The 20454-nt window shown below is 41.0% G+C and overlaps 1 protein-coding gene across 1 annotated transcript in view; it reads left to right on the top strand.

Moving 5' to 3' along the window:
* The window catches only part of LOC117269699 (ephrin-A5b-like), a 96550-nt gene extending 89961 nt beyond the window's left edge, over positions 1 to 6589 (top strand). The window contains exons 3-5 of the mRNA XM_033646931.2: positions 3612 to 3677; positions 3813 to 3893; positions 5456 to 6589. Coding sequence (XP_033502822.1) covers positions 3612 to 3677; positions 3813 to 3893; positions 5456 to 5580 — 272 coding nt within the window. The 3' untranslated portion in view covers positions 5581 to 6589. The remainder of the gene's footprint in view (positions 1 to 3611; positions 3678 to 3812; positions 3894 to 5455) is intronic.
* The last annotated feature ends 13865 nt before the right edge of the window (positions 6590 to 20454 follow it).

Raw genomic sequence — 20454 nt, 5'->3', positions numbered from 1 at the left:
ACGTCTGCCATGTGTCTACAATGATAACAATTAACTTGAAGGTGCAAAAAACACAGCATGTGTATGGCACCATTGCTGTCAACTACAGTTTGAGAGCACTCGGAGAGCGAAGACCTCCGCCAAGCAGCTCGGATTTCCCGCCATTTTATTATTTTATCCACTTCGCTTCAACTGATCACCACCAAAATTATCATCTGTTCCTTGTCCCATTATCAACCCTTCCTGAAAATTTCATCAAAATCCGTTAAGAACTTTTCAAGTTATTTTGCAGACAAACAGACCAACGCCGGCTAAAGCATAACCTTGGCGGAGGTAATAACCACAGAGGAAGTGAAACCTCTGATCAGAATTGTCAATCTTGTGACTCTTACTCACATTGGGCTCACCTCTGTAGTGAATTGAATAGTGACAAACAAGTTCCTATTTTTGTAGGAATGCCCCGGAACTCCCTCAAGGACTCTTTAAAGTCTCCGGACCATTGGTTGAGAACAGGTGGACTGAGCAATTAATGATTCTATTGAGAAAGAATCAAAAGATTTTCATTAGACTAATAAAATCTCCCAGATCAGAGCTTGGGACAATGGTCTCTTTTGTCCTATGATGTGTCTTTATATATACGTTCGTGCGGGACTGCAGAAGTTCACTTTATAGCAGTCAAAGAAAGTTAAAGAGACATAACGACAGCCAAGGAAACACAAGGAGCATGAGAGGCATAAAGAAAGACAAAGACAGGGTTTCGGCCAGTTGAGTTCAGAGAGAAACTAAGACTGTGAGTTCTCCCGTCTGTTCCAGCCACCGTCGGGGTGTGAGGTAAGTTACTCGATACCCGCTGACACAGACAGAAGCAGCATGATTGACACCGGTTCTCTCTCGTTTATTTCCTCCCTCTGCTGCTTCACTTCCAATATTCCTCTCATGGTGAAGTTTTAAAGATGATTTTTATCTCCTCTCACAGCCGCGCAGCATCTGATAAAGTGGCTTTTGAAATAAGAGCCAGAGTCATCGGCGGCAGTGGAAACACTGACATGGTTTTCTTTTATCAGGAATTCACCGCACGGCTAGAATCCATCACACGGAGCGTCTGGGCGGAAGGATAGAGGAGTGTCTGTGGACAAACTGGACATGTCTGTGCACAGATGCAACCACAACTACATACATGCGTGCATACAAATCCAACACACGGACACAGACATCCAAACACACTCCAGGTTGTGCGTGTGTTTGTGTGCGGTCAGATTAATCACAGATTGAAAGACTCGGCAGGCAGCAGGAAATGACAGGGGTCGGTATATGGAGGCCCATGAGGAAACGTTAGAAAAAGAAAAGAGGATATCTATAGTGGGATGAACATAAGGTCAGACAGAACATAAAAAATGTTCTTGACAAAAGTGCAGACAGACGTTGAAGTCATTCGTCACAGCTGGAGACACCCTCAGCGCTCTATTAGCGACTTGGTCCCCTGCACTACTTGAAAACTAATTAGTTTTGTTAGCTCCGCAAAACAATCACAGCAATCCCACGAAAAAGTTTTTAATCTTTGCCTTTCACAATCAGGAAACAGAGGAAATGAGATTTTGTAGGTGAGCATAACAGCGTGCCACTCATCTGCAGAAATGACTGCCCCTGGCCAAATTAGACTTGGAAATATGAGGGTGACATTGAGTTGTTTCATATCATAAAATATGGAGCAGAAGCGCTTTCACATGAGGATGAGAGGGGAGTTCAGAAGGCGAGATAAAGCTCTTCAGACAGTATTTAAAGGGGATAAGTGTGGAATACCTCTGATGGAGAAACAATCGACCTTGTCAGATTGTTCATTTTTACTGTTTAGCTGATGTTTATGAATGAAGGTAGATTTTACAGAGTGAGGAGGTCTTGGGTGAAGACATGAATACTGAGTCAAAGTCTTGCCTCGACTTGGCAGAGGGACAGTTTATGATTGGTCAAGGTCCAACATGCAGCGTGCCATCTTACAAGACTGACATTATAAATTTATGGTTGTTAAATGGAAAGGAAACTTTTGCAGTCAAATTAGGTCCAAACAGTCCAGTCGCCAGAAGAAAATGTTGGAATTTTATGTTTCAGCAAACCACAGAAACATTGAATATATACGTTCATACAATGACAGAGTATGAGTTGACTTTGTCAATAGAAGGTGGAGGGGACAGTGGATGGCATGAAACTGATGCGAAATGCCCACCAAGCTGTTTGAGACCGGTCACTTTTTGACATGTCATCACTGTGTTTCCAGCAAATTTTTAGCCACCAAATGTGTTTTTCTAAGCAACCCATTGCTATTTTTCCACTGGGGATAGTGCCACAAAAAGTGGCTTCATTTTACAGAGACATCACTGCATTTCCAGTAGGCATTGTGCTGCCAAAACTGGATATTTTCCTAATTATAACCAAGTGGTTTTTGTGCCCAAATCTAACCATATGATCCACAGCATTGTTGAAACGTAAATTTCATCTTAAGCAGGATTTATACTTGTGTGTCAGCTCTATGCAAAGCTTATGCTGTAGCTTATGCATGTGGCCTACACCCTTGTGAGCATTTATACTTGTGCGGTGGTGTGTCTGTGTCACTCTGCAGTTACACCTCCAAAACACTAGCTAGGGGCCGGGTTTCTGTGAAGTGCTGTAAAGTTTAATTGATTCAAAACACACATTAAACACACACTGAACGTGGCTTAACAGAGAGACGAAGCATTTGTCTTTTGCTGGATACATTTTGCCCACAAATACAACATGCTAATATTTTTAGCGCAAGCCTATGGCATTTTACATTATATAAATTAGCCTAGCAAAAAGCTTTTTTTCCACTGAGGGAAATGGTTTCAGCTTACAAAAATAGACAGGAGGTCTGCTTCACTGCAAGGTGTAGTTACCTTTCTGGGGAGGTGCATGTCAAGCTACAGCATAGGGTACGGCATAGGCTCTACATAGATGCAGAGCCTATGCCATAGGTACAGCATTGATTTGATTATTTAGTTAAGGTATTAACAGACAATCTGATTGCATGCTAAACTGGATGGAAAAATATCCAGAAATATTTTGATATGTCATAGTATATATATATTGGTAGGGCTGGGTGTCATTTTTATATGATAATCCTGGCAAGAAGAGTATCATGAAAAGTTTTTGGTCTCAATACAAAAACACCGTTTGATACTTTCTTTTTTTTTTCTTACTTTATATTCATCAACAAAAGTAGCCAAAGTTCTCAAATGCTAATGAGCCGTACAAAAACTAAAGGTGATGTGGGGATACTGATACTTTGGAGTGTCAGATTTGTGTCCTGAGGTTTATACATTTAAATCGATGTCCTTTACAGGCTATTGTATGTTTATAAAGTAAAATATGGATAAGTAAAATCTTGTCAAATTAAAATGTAATTTCTTTTGCTTTAACAAACCGTCTGGTTTCCAGAGATTGAGTAAAAACTTGATGACTCACCATGATCTCATTACTGAGCAAAATATGACCGCTGTTATTTTAAACCATAATCATGCAGCCTTAGATTATATAAAACAAAAGGTATTTTGAAATTGGAAAGTGTAGGTAACACATAAAAAGTGTCTTGTTCTTAACTCTGCACGATGTCTCCACAGCCTCCATCACTGACGACAAGGGAAGAAGGAGCTGCCTTCGACTCAAAGTCTTCGTCAGGCCTCAAAGTGAGTCTCAGATTGTTGAGTCCACTCTGCCCAGTTCTCCATTCTGTTGTGCACCAGCTTGTGGTCAGGCTGTGGACGAGTGACGTTCGACTTCTCTAATCTTCACATATCTTTTCTCCTCTTTGTTTTGCAAAGACAATTGTGTGAAAAACTCTGGGACCGTGCAGGAAGGGGTCGATTTTGAGGACAACAGTCACAACTCTCTAGAACCCAGAGGTTGGTGGGAATATACAGCACATGATGTTTGTGTTATGTCTGCTGATAAAATTCTTCTCTTTTCATTTCCTTTTGAGTGTTTTTATTTTATACGCCATGATTTATGAATTGATATGACACTTAGTATAGAGCACGTACTGTAAACTATCTTGTAATTATGAACTCTGAAGTGTTTAACAGTCATTTTTATATGCAGACACAATAACTCAGTTAAAGGAGCTCTTCACACCTCAAATGACCGTTTGTATATCAATTATTCACCAAGTGTTTAGTTGAATTGTAAGGAAAACTTTTTTGCATGCCTCCACAGTTACATAGAATCCAAAAATGGAGAAATTGATGAATAAATTAAAGTCATAGGGGTCCACGTTCAACAACAGCAAAACTATATCAGAACATCTGTTAACAAACTCTCACACAACTCGTGCAGTACAATCCAAGTCTTATTTATTCAGTCGTATGTTCAGTTCTTCCCAAACAGACAGCCCTTTCTGACGAGGAAGTGAACGTAATGTTCTTGTCAAAACCAGACTCCATTGACAAAAACGTTAATTTTACCTCGATGAACACAGGAGCTGCTGGTGTACAGCTTCACTACCTTGATTTTTAGTCACACAATAACACAAAGTCCAAACCAGAGGCGTTTGAGAAAAAGGGCCGCACAGATAAACAAATATTAATCATGATCTCGATGCTGGCTTGCCACAATTAAATTAACATGATTAACTGTGATATGACCTCGCTGAGTCCTTGTCTTTGTCCAGCATTAACTCAGACATCCATACCAGCCAAGACAGACCAAAATAACCAATGAAATCACATTCCATTTGGTCAAAGATATGTGTCCAGTAAACAGTTTTTGGTTCCATTCTCTAATAGCATTTGATTTTTAGTCAGCCCAAATTTTGAGTAGAATTGTATTCATTTTTTTGCTTTTAGGAGATGCACTGTTAATAAGGACCACTCTTATTTTGATGCAGATTTGATGATGAAGACTTATACATTAACAGGAATGTAGCACAGTGTGAAAGTGAAATCAGTCTCTGATTATTTAGGCTTAATGTAAAAGTGCTATGAAAAAGATTTTTGCCCCCAAAAATGGGCAGGGTCTGCACAGTGTCATGGTTAGCACTGTCGCCTCACAGCAAGATGGTTCCTGGTTTGAATCGTGGGTAGGGGAGTCTTTCTGTGCAGAGTTTGCATGTCCTCCCTGTGTCAACGTGGGTTTTCTCCGGGTACTCCGGCTTCCTCCCACAGTCCAAAGACATGCAGGTTAATTGGTGACTCTAAATTGTCCGTAGGTGTGAATGTGAGTGTGAATGGTTGTCTGTCTCTATGTGTCAGCCCTGTGATAGTCTGGTGACCTGTCCAGGGTGTACCCCGCCTCTCGCCCAGTGACAGCTGGGATAGGCTTTAAATTCAATGTAGTCTGCAGATTTATGTTGGACTTTTAATCAAAAGTGTCTTCTTCATTGTGAGAACACGACCTCCATTTGTTGCCGTTTCCAGTGTCTCTGCTAAGCTAATGTAACCATCAATCATTTTCATCTCTTTCCCTTCAGACGGCATCGGTCATGAGTCGCCAGAGCCGGCTCGAAGGGATGTTAACTCCGCCGGTCGACGCCAGACTTCAGTCGCCCTGCTCAGCTCTGCCCTCATACTCCTGGCTGCCATCTTGTCTTTATAGCGCCCAGTCTGAGGATTCCCCCTAGGAATGGACTGCCCTGATTGGACCACAGGCCGCCCTACCCTGCAACCCCTCCCCTCAAGGAGCACTTTTTAAAAAAGAAAAAGAAAATACTGACAATCTCTCTTGGTGAAAAGAGAGAGGACGGGACTTCAACACTGAAGCCTTTGTTGTTTTTTGAATTGCCAACCTGAGTGATTCTTGACTTTCTAGTGGGTGCCGATTGTCGCGGCACCCCGAGATGAAAGAGTCTCTTACCTGTTTGCCTCGCTACCGTTCACAGTATGCAGATATTAAACATTTATTTGTGTTAAAGACATGCACACATACATGCTTTCAAACATACACACACACACACACACACACACACACACACACACACAGAACACAAACTACACAATCAGTACGCTCGTCGGCTTGAATGGCAAAGAAGCACAGCAGGATCTCTCAAAAGTTTACAGACTTTTAACATTTTTTTTGTGTTCAGGAAAACATCACATAACCCCCGACATATAACATGATTTAATCTCACGTCAAAGTGGAAGAGGTTTCCGAGAAGATCCGGGAGCGACGCATCGCTTATAGGCCAACAGAGAGGAAAACGAGAAGGATGTTGTTGCTAGGAGACGGTTGCCGATGGCGTGGGGGTACGGGGCGGGCCTTTGATGACTTAACCTTCCTCTCAGGTTAAAAAGGAGTCGGATGCATCGTCTCAGACTGTGGAGGAGAGTTTTAAAAAAAGAAACGTTAAAGAAGCACTCATCTTTTAGTGTTTGGATAGGGACGGTTTAATAATTAATGTTTGTTTTTTAATAAGTCACCTAATTCAATTGTAGCAGCCAACACGGGTGTACAGTAAAATATTTGAACGGAGCGTAGAAGTGGATTTTGGTATTTTGCCAGGCAAAATGTATTTTCCTATTTATTGTGAAGTCCTCGTGCTTTTTTCTGTTCCGGTTTAGGCTGTAAGTACAGTAGAAAGGCAATAAAACAAACACTTACCCATTAAGTTAGTTCATACTACAGTTTTTTTTGATACAATCATACAGAAACACCGAGTACAGTTTATGTATTTGTTTGGATTGATTGCTGATGGTCTTTTAATTGTTTTTAACAAAGTCCGGGAAGAAAAAAAAAAAAAAGTCTGATGTGCTATCAGGGTGTAGAAGTCGTAGAATATTTGTGTTTGTCATTAAAAAAAAAGTCACAAATGTAGTTTTACTATTACACTATTGCTTTTGTGAATCACTGTCATAACACAGCTATTGTATATAGAGACAAAATTTCCTACAAAAGTTCAGGGATGTGTCCATGCCTAACATGAGGTAAAGAAAAATGTTTTTTTTAAATCAAGAGGGTTACTCCTCCTCGAGTAAAGCAGCACAAGTTTTCTGTGGCTAAAGATGTTTCGGTGAGACAGTGGCCGAGTTTCAGAGCAGTCGGTGGTGGTGTGTGTGTGTGGGGGGGGGGGGCAGGAGGAGGGTTGGTGTTGGTGGTGTGTGATTCACTTGCCCTCTTTGATGTCGTGTAAAGTGGCGTCTGTACATAAAATACACCGGGGGCGCTCTCGTACCGGTTATTTCTGGAATGAAAAATCGACCACCAGCAGAGATGGAATAAACAGAGCGAGGTGTCCTGTTCTCTCGGGGCAAACTCTGAAACTCAGCACTGGTCGAGCTGAGAGGGAAAGAGAAGGAGAGCGAGATGAGGAGCTTTGTAGTGCTCCTGCTGAGATCAGTAGTCATGTTGTCCAAGCAGGAACATGCGGTAAACATATCTTTTCCACTAGGCTTGTGCCGAACCAGCTCGACTATCGATGATTGAAGAGCAATTGTTTTTGCCCCCTGCCAATATTTAGGAAATTTTACAAGCAAATAAAAGTTCAAAATCTGCATTCAGGAGTTTCTGGAGGAGTTGCATGTTTGCTGCTGATCACTTTTAATCAGCAAACGTCACTCTACTCTCTAATTTAAAGCAACCTGTTTTTGTGATCCCTTATCATCTGCCAATCGTTGCAAGTGCGCTGTGCAATCTGATAAAACCCTGCATCTCCATTCTCCATTTCGGCCGCTCACCAACATCCAAGGCCTGTGCGTCACATGTAACCAGGGCCCTCTCTCTTGCATCTTTGAAGCGTCAGATCCACTTGTGAATGTATATAAATGCCTCTAGTTACTGACAGTTGACTTTAAATTAGTTTCTAATCATGCATTTCATTTGTTCCAAGACTATTACACAGCCAAGCTGCTTCTTCCTGTTTGAGAAGTGATCATAGGCTATGTAATGCAGCCAAATTCACAATCTAGCTGTCATTTACATGTTTCTCCGTTGTCAGAAGTAGTGTGAAATTTGATCACGGCTCCTAAATGCTACCTTATCCAGCAGCATCACCAGGCTGTTATTATTTTATCACTACATTGTCTGACTAATGTCTGACTAATGACAGCAGCTGAGCTGTGAGATCGGCTATACTGACATTTACAATGAGCGATCGCAGGGAAAAGTTCGAGCCCCTCCCTCCGTCTGTCGCCCGAGGCAATCGCATCGGCTATCTGCAATCTCTGGTAATGACAATATGACGATAAGAAAATACAGACTGCTGCCCAACCCTGTTTTCCACCCGTCACTCTCAGCAACAGTGATAGCCTTTACATTCATGCAAAGAGATGAAACCATTCCTGCTGGCTTTACTGCTGAAGAAGGCCTGTAGTGCCTGCTCACTGGTACAGCACAATAAAAGTTATTAAATTGTCATTCAAAAACCCAAAGTCACATCAGTAATATGCATTACGTTTTAACGTCTAAGTTATTATTTTACAAGAATAGCAAAAATATTGATATAGACAGAGGCCTCAAATACAAGTCTCAAGTACAGCCTTAACGTCCTCAAACACAGATATATACCATAATGCATTTCAATAGTGTTTTTTATTATTATTGTTATTATTCCTGCCCGTCCATTTCTTTCAGACTCCTCACTGCTGGTCTTTAGGCCCAAGTCCGATGACATCATGGTTATTTCTCACAACTTTATCAAATAGTTCCTCCAGAGACTCAGAACACATCACACATCATCTTCACAGGCTGAGTAGTTCTCTCTGTGATGAGTAAACTAAAGTCTATGTGAGATCAGATCAATGTAATCTATGATCTCAGTTTATTATTCCATCAAATACTGAACTGATATTTCTGTCTTTCATATTAGTAGCATTACTTCGTACCTTCACCACCTAAAACGCTGGGATTTTTTACATTCATTAATTCTGTTGAAAAAAATGCCAGAAAAAATGTTCGTCTTGTACGTTTCTACAAACTACAGATACGTTACATTACAAATGTCGACACCTTACATGTCTTAACAACGCTGTGGTGAAGTTTTGGTGAGGTACAGGCACAAAAACCACTTGGTTATGGCTATGAAAAGGTCACGTTTTGACTTGACACCCATGTTTGGTAGCACAAAAGCCACTGGAAAAGGTCAGTGAAAATCAGTGGCTGAAACGCCACTGACAAACGCTGCAAGGTGTCGCTAAAAACACCCAGGTCCAGTGCAAATCACCCTGGTTCGGTGCCAAGACACAGCTGGAAAACGTCACAATGTGCTGCAAAAACACTCAGATTTCAGAAACAAAACACCAAAGCCCTTTTTAAAAACAGTAATTGTGGAAATTTGCAGGAAAGCCCAATCAGTCTTTTTTTCAGCATTGGCAGTATAAAAACAAAATCGGGGAGTGCAGCAAAATGCCACCTGCCTACTTTTGTTGATACAGAATGTGCCTTTTTCGGGGCAATGGGGGGCGTGAGCAAGTAACAAAACGTGTAGCTTAGCGCGATAAATAATCTCAGATTACTTCATTTCCTCTTTTCTGTTTCACAGACCGAAGCCAAAATCCACATATGAGTGCGAGAGCTAAAAAGAAATGTCATTAAATGTGAGCTGAGAGTGGCGGGGAGAAAAGAACTGAAGGCGATAACACAGCGCTATTAGTCTGAGGAAATTTTGGTCCATACGTTTTTAATTTGAGGGGAGGAATTATAAAAATTACTCAGTTTTGCAAGCGAATGATTCAGCGCGGGAATCGTTTTTCATTCGAGGGCACAAATGACCACTTAATTGAAAATCTTTTCCTCCTCACACCTACCAGCCTCCACGCGTTTCAGTTCAACATTAAGAGCCCACTGTCACTGTAACCGTTGCCTCTAGCCACACCACGATGAGAAAAACCAATCAGTTAGTTTTGTGGATACTGTGTATCCAGCAATTAGTCTGTTGTAACATACAGTGTTAGATACTTTCTCTTTTTTCACACCTTTTGAAGGGCACATTAATGTTCTTAGCAAGAAAAAAAAGTTCAATGTTTGATATAAAAAAAAAAAAAAAGCTTCGTTTCATTTTATATGTCTTTTATATGAAACAAAAAAATAATAACAGGATCAACATTGCACCCTCTCTCTGTAAATGTGTTTGTGCAGACATGGCACATATCATGCAGTGTGGTCGGGTTACAATCACAGATCAAAGGGTCTGAAGACAGAACAGATGGATCTCCAAGAGCTAGAATATCTGTTTTTCCCCCCAAAACCCGCTCTTGTTCATTGTATTGTTGCATCAAAAGTGTCTTTAAAAAAGGTGCAGGATGTTCTTTGTGTCCGTTTGTGGTCTTTCGCTAATCTTCACCTCCAGCTGTTTCCGAGCCAAGCTGCTGTTCAGATCGCCGTGACGGCGGTGTTGCATGAAACAGGAGACACCATTGGCTTTTATTGGTGTAAAAGCTCAATGTGTTGCGGCAGGAGGAAGTCTGTTTTCCACCTCGGATTGTGATGTTTCATGTTCTATTGAGCAAACTGTGCTACGAGGAGGGCGGGTCAAATGTTCTAAGGACTTCTTCTTCACCTGATTTTGATACCATGTAGCCTGAAGCCAACACCACTGTGTCCCTGGTTTGCAGCGTCTGTTTTCCATCCTCTATCTTCAGAAAAAAAAAGGATGTGTGCTTTTGTCAGTGCATCTAGCATTGGGAAGGTTTTAGTTAGCAGCAACTGTGTTCTCAAACTAGACGTGGATGTGCCACAAAACTGCACATTTCTTTTGACATTGTAATAAGTGTACCTTGTGCCTGTATGAGCCCCATCCTCTCCTGACCTGTACTCATCTAAACTATTCTAATGTCTGTTTCCTGCTCAGTCCCTCACTAGAATTTTCTACAAAAAGGCAATTTCTTTGTAAATACACGTGTTGGAGCAGCTATGACTAACTAAAACAAACAACAAAAAAAGATTTAATAAATATTTCTTTGTCGTTGTAATTATCATGTCTGATTTGTTTTATTAATCGCTATGCAAATGAGTGACAAGTTGTGAAATGGGAAGAACATCAATAAGGCGTGACGGCCTCGTCGGAGCAGCTCGAGCGAGCGCTGGATGTTTGTCTTGGTTGTCACTCGATGCATAATCACGCAGGCAGAGTCCGGGGGAAGTGGGCGAACAGCTGTTTCTCTATAATCTGGAGGTAATTCACAGACTGAAAAAACAAAAAACAGAAACGGCTTCAATTAATCTTGCGGGAATGTGCAGCGCTTCAGGGAGCTCCGCCAAGCAAACTCTGTCTCACATAGTCTTGTGCTCCTTACTCCGCTCTGCCTCTCCTGCTGTCTGCTTCGATTTCTCACTTTCCGTCTCTCTTCCTCCTCCCTTTGTTTCTGCGCTGACTTCGCCACCTTTCAGCAACCTGCTGCAAAAACTTTAAGACATCCTATCATAACATCCAGACCCTGTTGTCAAGAACACTGTGAAATTTCCAGGAAAAGGTCAAGAACACACTGTTCTTTGGTCCGATGTGACAAGCTGTTTTATCAACTGTAATGAAGGTGCAGCTGAGGTGTCTGAGCCAAAGTGTGCTGCTGGTGAAAATCTATTTCTCTGCCTTGGATCGCTTGGACAAGGCAGTGATTATTATATAGATTTGGGGGGGAAACACCCCCACCTTAATATTCAAATGTGCAATTTGCTATGCCATGACAGGCAACCATGCACCGCTGTCCAACATAATCATTTGCAAATGTAATCATAGTCATAGATGGATTATGTCACAATGGGCCCCTGGGCCTGGACGCATAAAAAGTCCCCGACATCCCGGACAGCTCACCAAAGTCTGAGTAAAGTTTCGGTCAAACCCTTTTCCTACTGCACTAAAAACCCACAAACACCCACCAACATCTGGCTTTTTTATTTAATGGGAAAAGTCACAATCTGCATTCACTCCCAGGTCAAATGACTCTGCTGTTGTCACGGGTTTTTAAATTGGCTCCAGCTTTGGCTTAAAATGGCAGCAATGGAAATATGACACCCTGGTGGAAGCACTAGTTGTAGCGCCTTTGTCAGGGAGATGCAACAATAGGTCACTCCAAATTCCATCTGTCTTCGTCCATGCAGCACTTGAATATCATTCAGTATTAGTCTGCACCAAGCTCAGGCTCATTGCTCCCTAAGTGTGGTATGTTTGGGCAGGTGTGAACACAGCACTCACACTCGGGTGCGCACCAAAACAACCGGACCGAGAACTTTGAAGAGGTGGTCTCAGTCCAGTTACGAACAAACTCTGGTGTGGTTGGTTTGTGGTGGAAAGCAGTCACATGACACATTGTTTGGGTTAAACATGAGCATGTTACAGTCCTGGAGGATTATTAATGTGCACCTCCTCCTGTACTGCCTTAATATGCACATTCAGCACATCCAATGCATCAAAACATTGTTTTCTAGTTGGAGCCGCGCCTCGTTTTCAAACTGTATGGTTTGACTAAAATGAACAATGACAGCAATATAGTCCACAATGAGAAGCGCTAACATCAACCTGCGTAGTTGTCCCTCCATTGTGACATTAGAAAGCGTCACATTTATCTTGCAAGTGTACTCTTCAATGTTTTGTTTACTTCCTGGATTTTTCCCACATGGAAATTCTGACCAATCAAGAGCAGCTTTCTCACACAAGACATTTGATCTGGTCCCTGGAAACTCTTTCAAACTTCACACCCCCAGTTTGTGTTGCTAAATTTGTTATAAATTTGTAGCCCAAGCAAAAGATTACTCCGATGACATCATATACAGTACAGGCCAAAAGTTTGGACACACCTTCTCATTCAATGTGTTTTCTTTATTTTCATGACTATTTACATTGTAGATTCTCACTGAAGGCATCAAAACTATGAATGAACACATGTGGAGTTATGTACTTAACAAAAAAAAGGTGAAATAACTGAAAACATGTTTTATATTCTAGTTTCTTCAAAATAGCCAATAGCTTTGCTCTGATTACTGCTTTGCACACTCTTGGCATTCTCTCCATGAGCTTCAAGAGGTAGTCACCTGAAATGGTTTCCACTTCACAGGTGTGCCTTATCAGGGTTAATTAGTGGAATTTCTTGCTTTATCAATGGGGTTGGGACCATCAGTTGTGTTGTGCAGAAGTCAGGTTAATACACAGCCGACAGCCCTATTGGACAACTGTTAAAATTCATATTATGGCAAGAACCAATCAGCTAACTAAAGAAAAACCAGTGGCCATCATTACTTTAAGAAATGAAGGTCAGTCAGTCCGGAAAATTGCAAAAACTTTAAATGTGTCCCCAAGTGGAGTCGCAAAAACCATCAAGCGCTACAACGAAACTGGCACACATGAGGACCGACCCAGGAAAGGAAGACAAAGAGTCACCTCTGCTTCTGAGGATAAGTTCATCCGAGTCACCAGCCTCAGAAATCGCAAGTTAACAGCAGCTCAGATCAGAGACCAGATGAATGCCACACAGAGTTCTAGCAGCAGACCCATCTCTAGAACAACTGTTAAGAGGAGACTGCGCCAATCAGGCCTTCATGGTCAAATAGCTGCTAGGAAACCACTGCTAAGGAGAGGCAACAAGCAGAAGAGATTTGTTTGGGCCAAGAAACACAAGGAATGGACATTAGACCAGTGGAAATCTGTGCTTTGGTCTGATGAGTCCAAATTTGAGATCTTTGGTTCCAACCGCCGTGTCTTTGTGAGACGCAGAAAAGGTGAATGGATGGATTCCACATGCCTGGTTCCCCCTGTGAAGCATGGAGGAGGAGGTGTGATGGTGTGGGGGTGTTTTGCTGGTGACACTGTTGGGGATTTATTCAAAATTGAAGGCACACTGAACCAGCATGGCTACCACAGCATCCTGCAGCGACATGCCATCCCATCCGGTTTGCGTTTAGTTGGACGATCATTTATTTTTCAACAGGACAATGACCCCAAACACACCTCCAGGCTGTGTAAGGGCTATTTGACCAAGAAGGAGAGTGATGGAGTGCTGCGGCAGATGACCTGGCCTCCACAGTCACCGGACCTGAACCCAATCGAGATGGTTTGGGGTGAGCTGGACCGCAGAGTGAAGGCAAAGGGGCCAACAAGTGCTAAACACCTCTGGGAACTCCTTCAAGACTGTTGGAAAACCATTTCAGGTGACTACCTCTTGAAGCTCATGGAGAGAATGCCAAGAGTGTGCAAAGCAGTAATCAGAGCAAAGGGTGGCTATTTTGAAGAAACTAGAATATAAAACATGTTTTCAGTTATTTCACCTTTTTTTGTTAAGTACATAACTCCACATGTGTTCATTCATAGTTTTGATGCCTTCAGTGAGAATCTACAATGTAAATAGTCATGAAAATAAAGAAAACGCATTGAATGAGAAGGTGTGTCCAAACTTTTGGCCTGTACTGTATATGATGTCATCGTCTTTCGAGATTTTGCACTCTGTCCATGCTGTGTAGTGAGATGAGCTTCCTGCACCCAAAGTGCTGTCAGAACCTTTATAACAGCCAATGCAGCCTCCATAATTCTCAACCGGGAAAGAGGCAGGTTCACACGGGATTAATATTTTCACACGACCTCTGTGTTTGGCAAAATATGCCAGATCATTTACTGTGTTTTTTTGACTTGTAAAACATGGACATGGCAGATTCACATGGGATTAAGATCACAGGAGACCTCTGCAATTATTACAAATTACTAGAGGTCCCCAGGTAATACTAGTCCTGTGCGAACAGGGCTTACAAGTATGACATCATGAGGGTATTTGCTGCTCCTCCAGAGCTACAGCGGTCTTCACACAATAGTTCTCACAGGCTGAGCAGCAGTGAGTGTCCGTTTTACCTTAAAAACATGGGAAGAAAGCAATGAGCAACGAAAGAAGAAACGACCCAAAAACAATTAGCAAGAAAGTAAAAAGAAAATTAAGAACAGGAAAATTAGAAAAAAAACAAATGAAATGACCTGGAAAGAGTGGAAATTATAATTAAATTAAATTATTTATTCATATTATTAAATTAAAATTCTGTAACATAATTTAATAATGATAATTATAAATAGTTTTTCCTCTAGCTTTACTCTTTCTTCCAAAGTTTTTTTTTTTTTTATAATTTTCTTAATATATTATTTAATTAATTTATTTATTTTAATTAATTTATTTTTGCAATTTGTGGAACTTTTTTTTTATATATAATTTTCTTAATCTGTTATTTTATTTCCTTATTTATTTTAATTTATTTTTTATTTCTTGGCAATTTGTGGGACTTTCATATTTTTTAATCTATTATTTTATTTATTTCTCCATTTTAATTTATTTTATTTTATCTGCAATTTGTGGGACATTTCTCACACACAAGTTTCTTTTTTTTTTAATAACTAAGTCTATCATAGACCAGATCATTGCCTTTTTCCCCATGTTTCTGAAAGAAATCCCACCAATTAGCTCCGGGTTCTAAGGTTTAAATACTTGCAAAAGGCATCTGACAGCAGCACAAGAAAAGTGATGTCTCTCCAGTTATCAAAGGGTGGAATACAAGAAACACCACACTGGAAATATACAAAATTTTAAGTAGAAGTTTTGCATAGAAAATTTTACAAAATGAAAGAAAATAAGTATAAAAATAAAACTGCACACAAATATTAAAAAGTGAAGAGGAAGAGTTTCACTGCTGGATAAAAACATGAAACTGGAGAAAGAAGAAGAAATTCCCTCAAAAGGAACAAATATATTTTTCCACAGTGAACAATGAGGGGAAAAAACACCCAATGATGTGACGAGATGCTGCTGGGAGGCACAGACCTACAGTCACTGACCCTCACTTCTCTTCTACAACTGGTGACAACCAAGTCCACCACCACCCTCCATCTTGGTCCAGAGGAGGCCTGTCTATTTTCAAACAGCCCTGTGGTCAGGTGCTAACCGAAGGACACGCTGCAGTTCACTCTCAGTCAGTCCGGCAGCGGTTAAAGAAGGAAGAGAGGTCTTAGTAGTTAGAGAGACGTTACTGCAGCCATAAGGGCCCTCTTCAATCCCAGAGTGTCCACCCTGTTCAAGTGTCCTTGAGTGTCATAAAATCCTGTCTTGTTTCAACATACTGACACTCCTTTGTTGCATTTCTTGGAACAACTCAATTTGCTTTGGAAACAGGCTGAAATCATCTGAGCGTACGAGCAGATTTTGTTAAGTTGTTTTAGGAAAGCATGTTAGGACCCGGGCCACAGCGACCACAGATCAGTTTACATTCTGTAAACACAAAATACACATGGTGAGTTTTATAGGCTGACAGCAGATGCATTTTACAAGGAACACAGTGCTGCCTGAAAAACATTTTAATTACGGGAGTATGGAAGGCTTTATTAACATATCTGGCAAGTCGCAAACTATTGATACAAATGTTCAAAGGCTACCAATTTCACTTGTTTTCCTACAATATCCTCTCGGGAAAGACCATTAATACAAAAAGTCAACACTGACGTCCAGCATGAGACAGAAATATTTACATTAATCAAAACCAATATTTCCTTAACCACACACACACACACACACACACACACACACACACACACACACACACACACACACACACACACACACACACACAGGACTCAGGATGCCAAGGCCAAACTCCATATTCCATCCCAACCACCGCACCACAAACCCTGTGCGGTAAATACATGTCGTGCGTCCTGCACTCCAACATAATCTAGGCAGCAATTAGACTCTTTCAAAGCCTAATTGGCAATTATCAGCATATAAAAAGGTAATTTGAAGGAGGTAATTTTGAAGGAGGTAATTTTGAAGGTAATTTGGATTGGTTTGACGGGAAATCTTTTATTTTGACTGTTTTTAGGCAAATAATAATAATAATAATAATAATAATAATAATAATAATAATAATAATAAAAATAATAATAATAATAATAATAATAATAAAATGTTCAGCTTTACCTCACAAGAATTGGAAGCTGTCTTGTTGAAATTGCATTTATATTACGACAGTAAATTGTTCTTCCAATTATGTTGCGCTGACAAATGTGATCGCTGGTGGGACCTTGTTCACAGGCGATGTTTTATTGAGCAAATGAAACATCCGTCTACCGCAGCAGAGTTGCAGGGCGGTGGTCAGGGTGGATGGCGAGGATACAAAGTGCAGCACTGTGACATCAGAGTTTGGGGCTCACATCCTGAGTCCCACATGTGGTTAGGGTTTGGCAACAGAAGTACTTTGGTTAAGGTTAGGGTCAGTTAAATGTTAGACATGGAGTGTTTCCTGCCTCTAGCCACTGTAGACTTCTCCTGTTTAAAAACCGAGACAAATATCTGCTTGTGCCTAAACATAACCATAATAAGTTGGATCATGTTGTGGATAATAAAGCAGATACTGCATTGCAAGATCAGATGTTTTGGAGACATTTTACAGATACATTTAGTATCAAGTCTACATTTTCAGGATTTCCTCTTCATGCATTTAGGCCAGCACTACATTTCCTTCAAAATCCATTTGTCGCTGCAAGTTAGTCACTCCAACTGCCAGAATAAATAAAGTAAAGTTGATGTTTAGGTACAAAAACCACTTGGGTAAGGTTTGGAAAAGCTCGTGTGTGGGCATAAAACACCAGGTTTGTTGGTGCAATCACAACTGGAAATGCTGCTGATGTCTAACCAAAACAAAAGTAATGGGTTTAGTTGTTTGTTGGTCTTAAACAGTGGTCTGCAGCTTGGCAGCTGTCCCGCCAAGGTGCCATGCCATTCACCATCCAATCGGACTATGCCATTTTAGACAATCACCAATTAACAATCTGCTTGCAATACGAAGCAGGAAAACCTGGGGTCAACCCATGCTGATATGGGGAGAACATGCAGGCTCAGGGGTTCAAACCAGGGACCCTGGTGCTGTGAGGCAACAATGCTAACCACTGCACCACCATGCTGCCATTGTAGAAACACTGATGTGTATGAATATGTGTAAATGTAATATCTGTGGTTTGCAGAAGCGTACAATGCAGACATTGTCCTCTGGCGACTGGGCTCCATCAGTTATATAAGTCAAAAGTTCTAGGAGACAGTGATCTCAGGAGTGGAGACAAGGTTTTGATAAAGCATTTACTTACCGTTTTGTTTCTTAAACTGTCACTTACTTGGTTTTAGAACATCGTACTAAAGGACTGCAGTTTAAAGTAAGCCAACTGACTAAGGTCTTTGCACATTGAGTCTGACTTTTTCATCCAAATTGGCACACATCTAAAAATAAGTACAACCTCATGTTGTGTGAATCACGTTTGCACACTGACTCTGAAACTTTATTCTGTCATTAAATTTTTCAGGACAGGGTTGATTTTCTGCGCCTCATTTCCACTTACGTAAGTGACTGGTGTCCGTTGATCCATAAATGTACGGACGATGCCTCTAGTGTCCAACGCAAGGAAGTGCATTTCTTTATGGATAGATAGAAAACTGATAGAAACTGATAGAAACTTCCTGTAGCCATGGGGGAGAGGCTAATTTTGTCCATTTTTTGCCATCCAGTAATTTGGAATATGCATTTGGTACTCAGGTACGTGGCACGTTTTGTGAAATATTTAATTAAAAAGACATATGAAAGGCTGAATGAGTCATAAAGACAATCTGACTGTATATAATGTATAACAGAACAACATCACTCAAATTCACAATGTGTTAAAACTAGATAAACAAGTTCTTTTTAATCACACAAACTCACGTGACGATCAACACAGGCAAGTGAATGGAAGGAAATAGGCTGTTAGGCATTTAGCAGCCTAGCTAGGTTAGCACACTGTCATACGATCTCTCCAAAATCCACCGCAAAAGTTCAATTTTTTACTGCACTTGCGGCAAATTCTGGACCGAAATATTATGAGGGGAGAAGTTTTGCAGGCACATCGGATATCACGGAGATTCCCATAGGAATGAATGTACTTCCTGTTGCCTTGTCTCTGTTCATATACGTTAGTGCAAACAAGGCTTTAAAGAGCTGTTTCACCAAGAATCAGTGAAGACACACACAGGTCACACAGTATCCTTTCATAACTTAGATATCTCACACTCAACAGGTCAGACAGAGAGAGAGAGACAGAGAGAGAGAGAGAGACGGAGGACAGCTCAGCCCCTTCATGCAGCTGTGGTGCCAAATGCAAGACATGGGGAGAGACGGAGGTGACAGACAAATAACTCCAGTGAAGAGACACAAGAGAGGAAATGTGTCTTTTCATTTTGTCTCGTATAGCAAATTTTTGAAATGCATGCATCGAACAAAAAAAAAAAATGCATCAGACTCAGTGTGCAAAGGCCTTTACGCTGCACATTTACTCATTAGTGAGTGGGTGATATAACACTCAAATGACTAAAGATGTCTCACATGCTTTGTTTGGAGGTCAAAAATGCCTTTAAGGATGGGGTTGTACTGCATAGAAGAAACTGGAGTCATGGATCTCAGTGTGTCTAACATCCTGACAGCGACCCTGTTAAAGACTCAAGGCTGACTAGGGATGACTTTTCTCAATGGTGATTTTTACAGAGATAAAGCTAACATTAGCAGCTGTAGGCCTACTATTGAATACTTCATTCAGAAAGACTGATGGGCACTGCAAACACTTGTGGCGTTTGGTTTCATGCCACTTAGCAGTTAACCACACCATGTAGCTTTCAAGCTACACTGAACACAGATGTTTTTACCCAGACACAATTAGTTAAGTGTTTTAGAAATTGCCTTTATAATGCACAAATGTGCTGAAAAAAAAATATGCATATGAATTATGAAATGGAATGAAATTAAATTTCTTCTGCTCATTAGTTTCATTTAATGCAAACAAACATAACATTTGCTCTGACATCTGTGTTTCAGTATGGTTTTGACTTGTGTACCTGCAATTCACAGACACAGACGGCCTTGTTGAGCTCTTGTCTCTTGTTGTTATGGAAACTCACATTAAAATGACTGATTCCAGTCTGCCAATCTACATAATTAGGCTGCTATTTTTTATTCAACATGAAAACCCACCTCGATAGGTGCTGTTCAGAATCAAGTACTTCCACCCTGAGCTGTTCCTATTATTTTGGCTACCTGTCTGAACCCACATGTTTCATGTTGACAGATGTTGGATTGTGGGAATGTCTAAAACTGGACTTCCCACTGATAACCGGTCTCCTGTTATCTGTGTTTTGGGTCTGAGGGAAACGTATCTGTCAGACACTTCCACTTCCTGTTCTCTCCGCTCTCCTCGCTCATTTAGTGACCTCATCTGTGGCTGCGTGAGCTGTCAAAACACAGTTTAGAGGAGAAAACATGTAATCAATGTTATCTGCCTTCTTTCTCCTGAAGGATGCAATCAGCGTTAAAGACTGTGGGATTCCTCTTATGTTTAAACTCTTAGTGTGAGATTACGGAGGATAAATCCAGGAACCTGTTCACAGTGGTGGGATTAGCTGCACAGAGACTCACTGTATCGCTCTGCTTTCAGATCATCTTAAGGCTGTGAAAGCGGCTGATTATCATGAGGGATATATTCCTTTCAACCCATCCGTGTTCCTCCAC

Source organism: Epinephelus lanceolatus, chromosome 19 (genome assembly GCF_041903045.1).
Source record: "Epinephelus lanceolatus isolate andai-2023 chromosome 19, ASM4190304v1, whole genome shotgun sequence".
Lineage (NCBI taxonomy): Eukaryota > Metazoa > Chordata > Actinopteri > Perciformes > Serranidae > Epinephelus > Epinephelus lanceolatus.
Note: the sequence above shows the minus strand (reverse complement) of the source record. Positions and strands in the feature narration are given on the sequence as shown.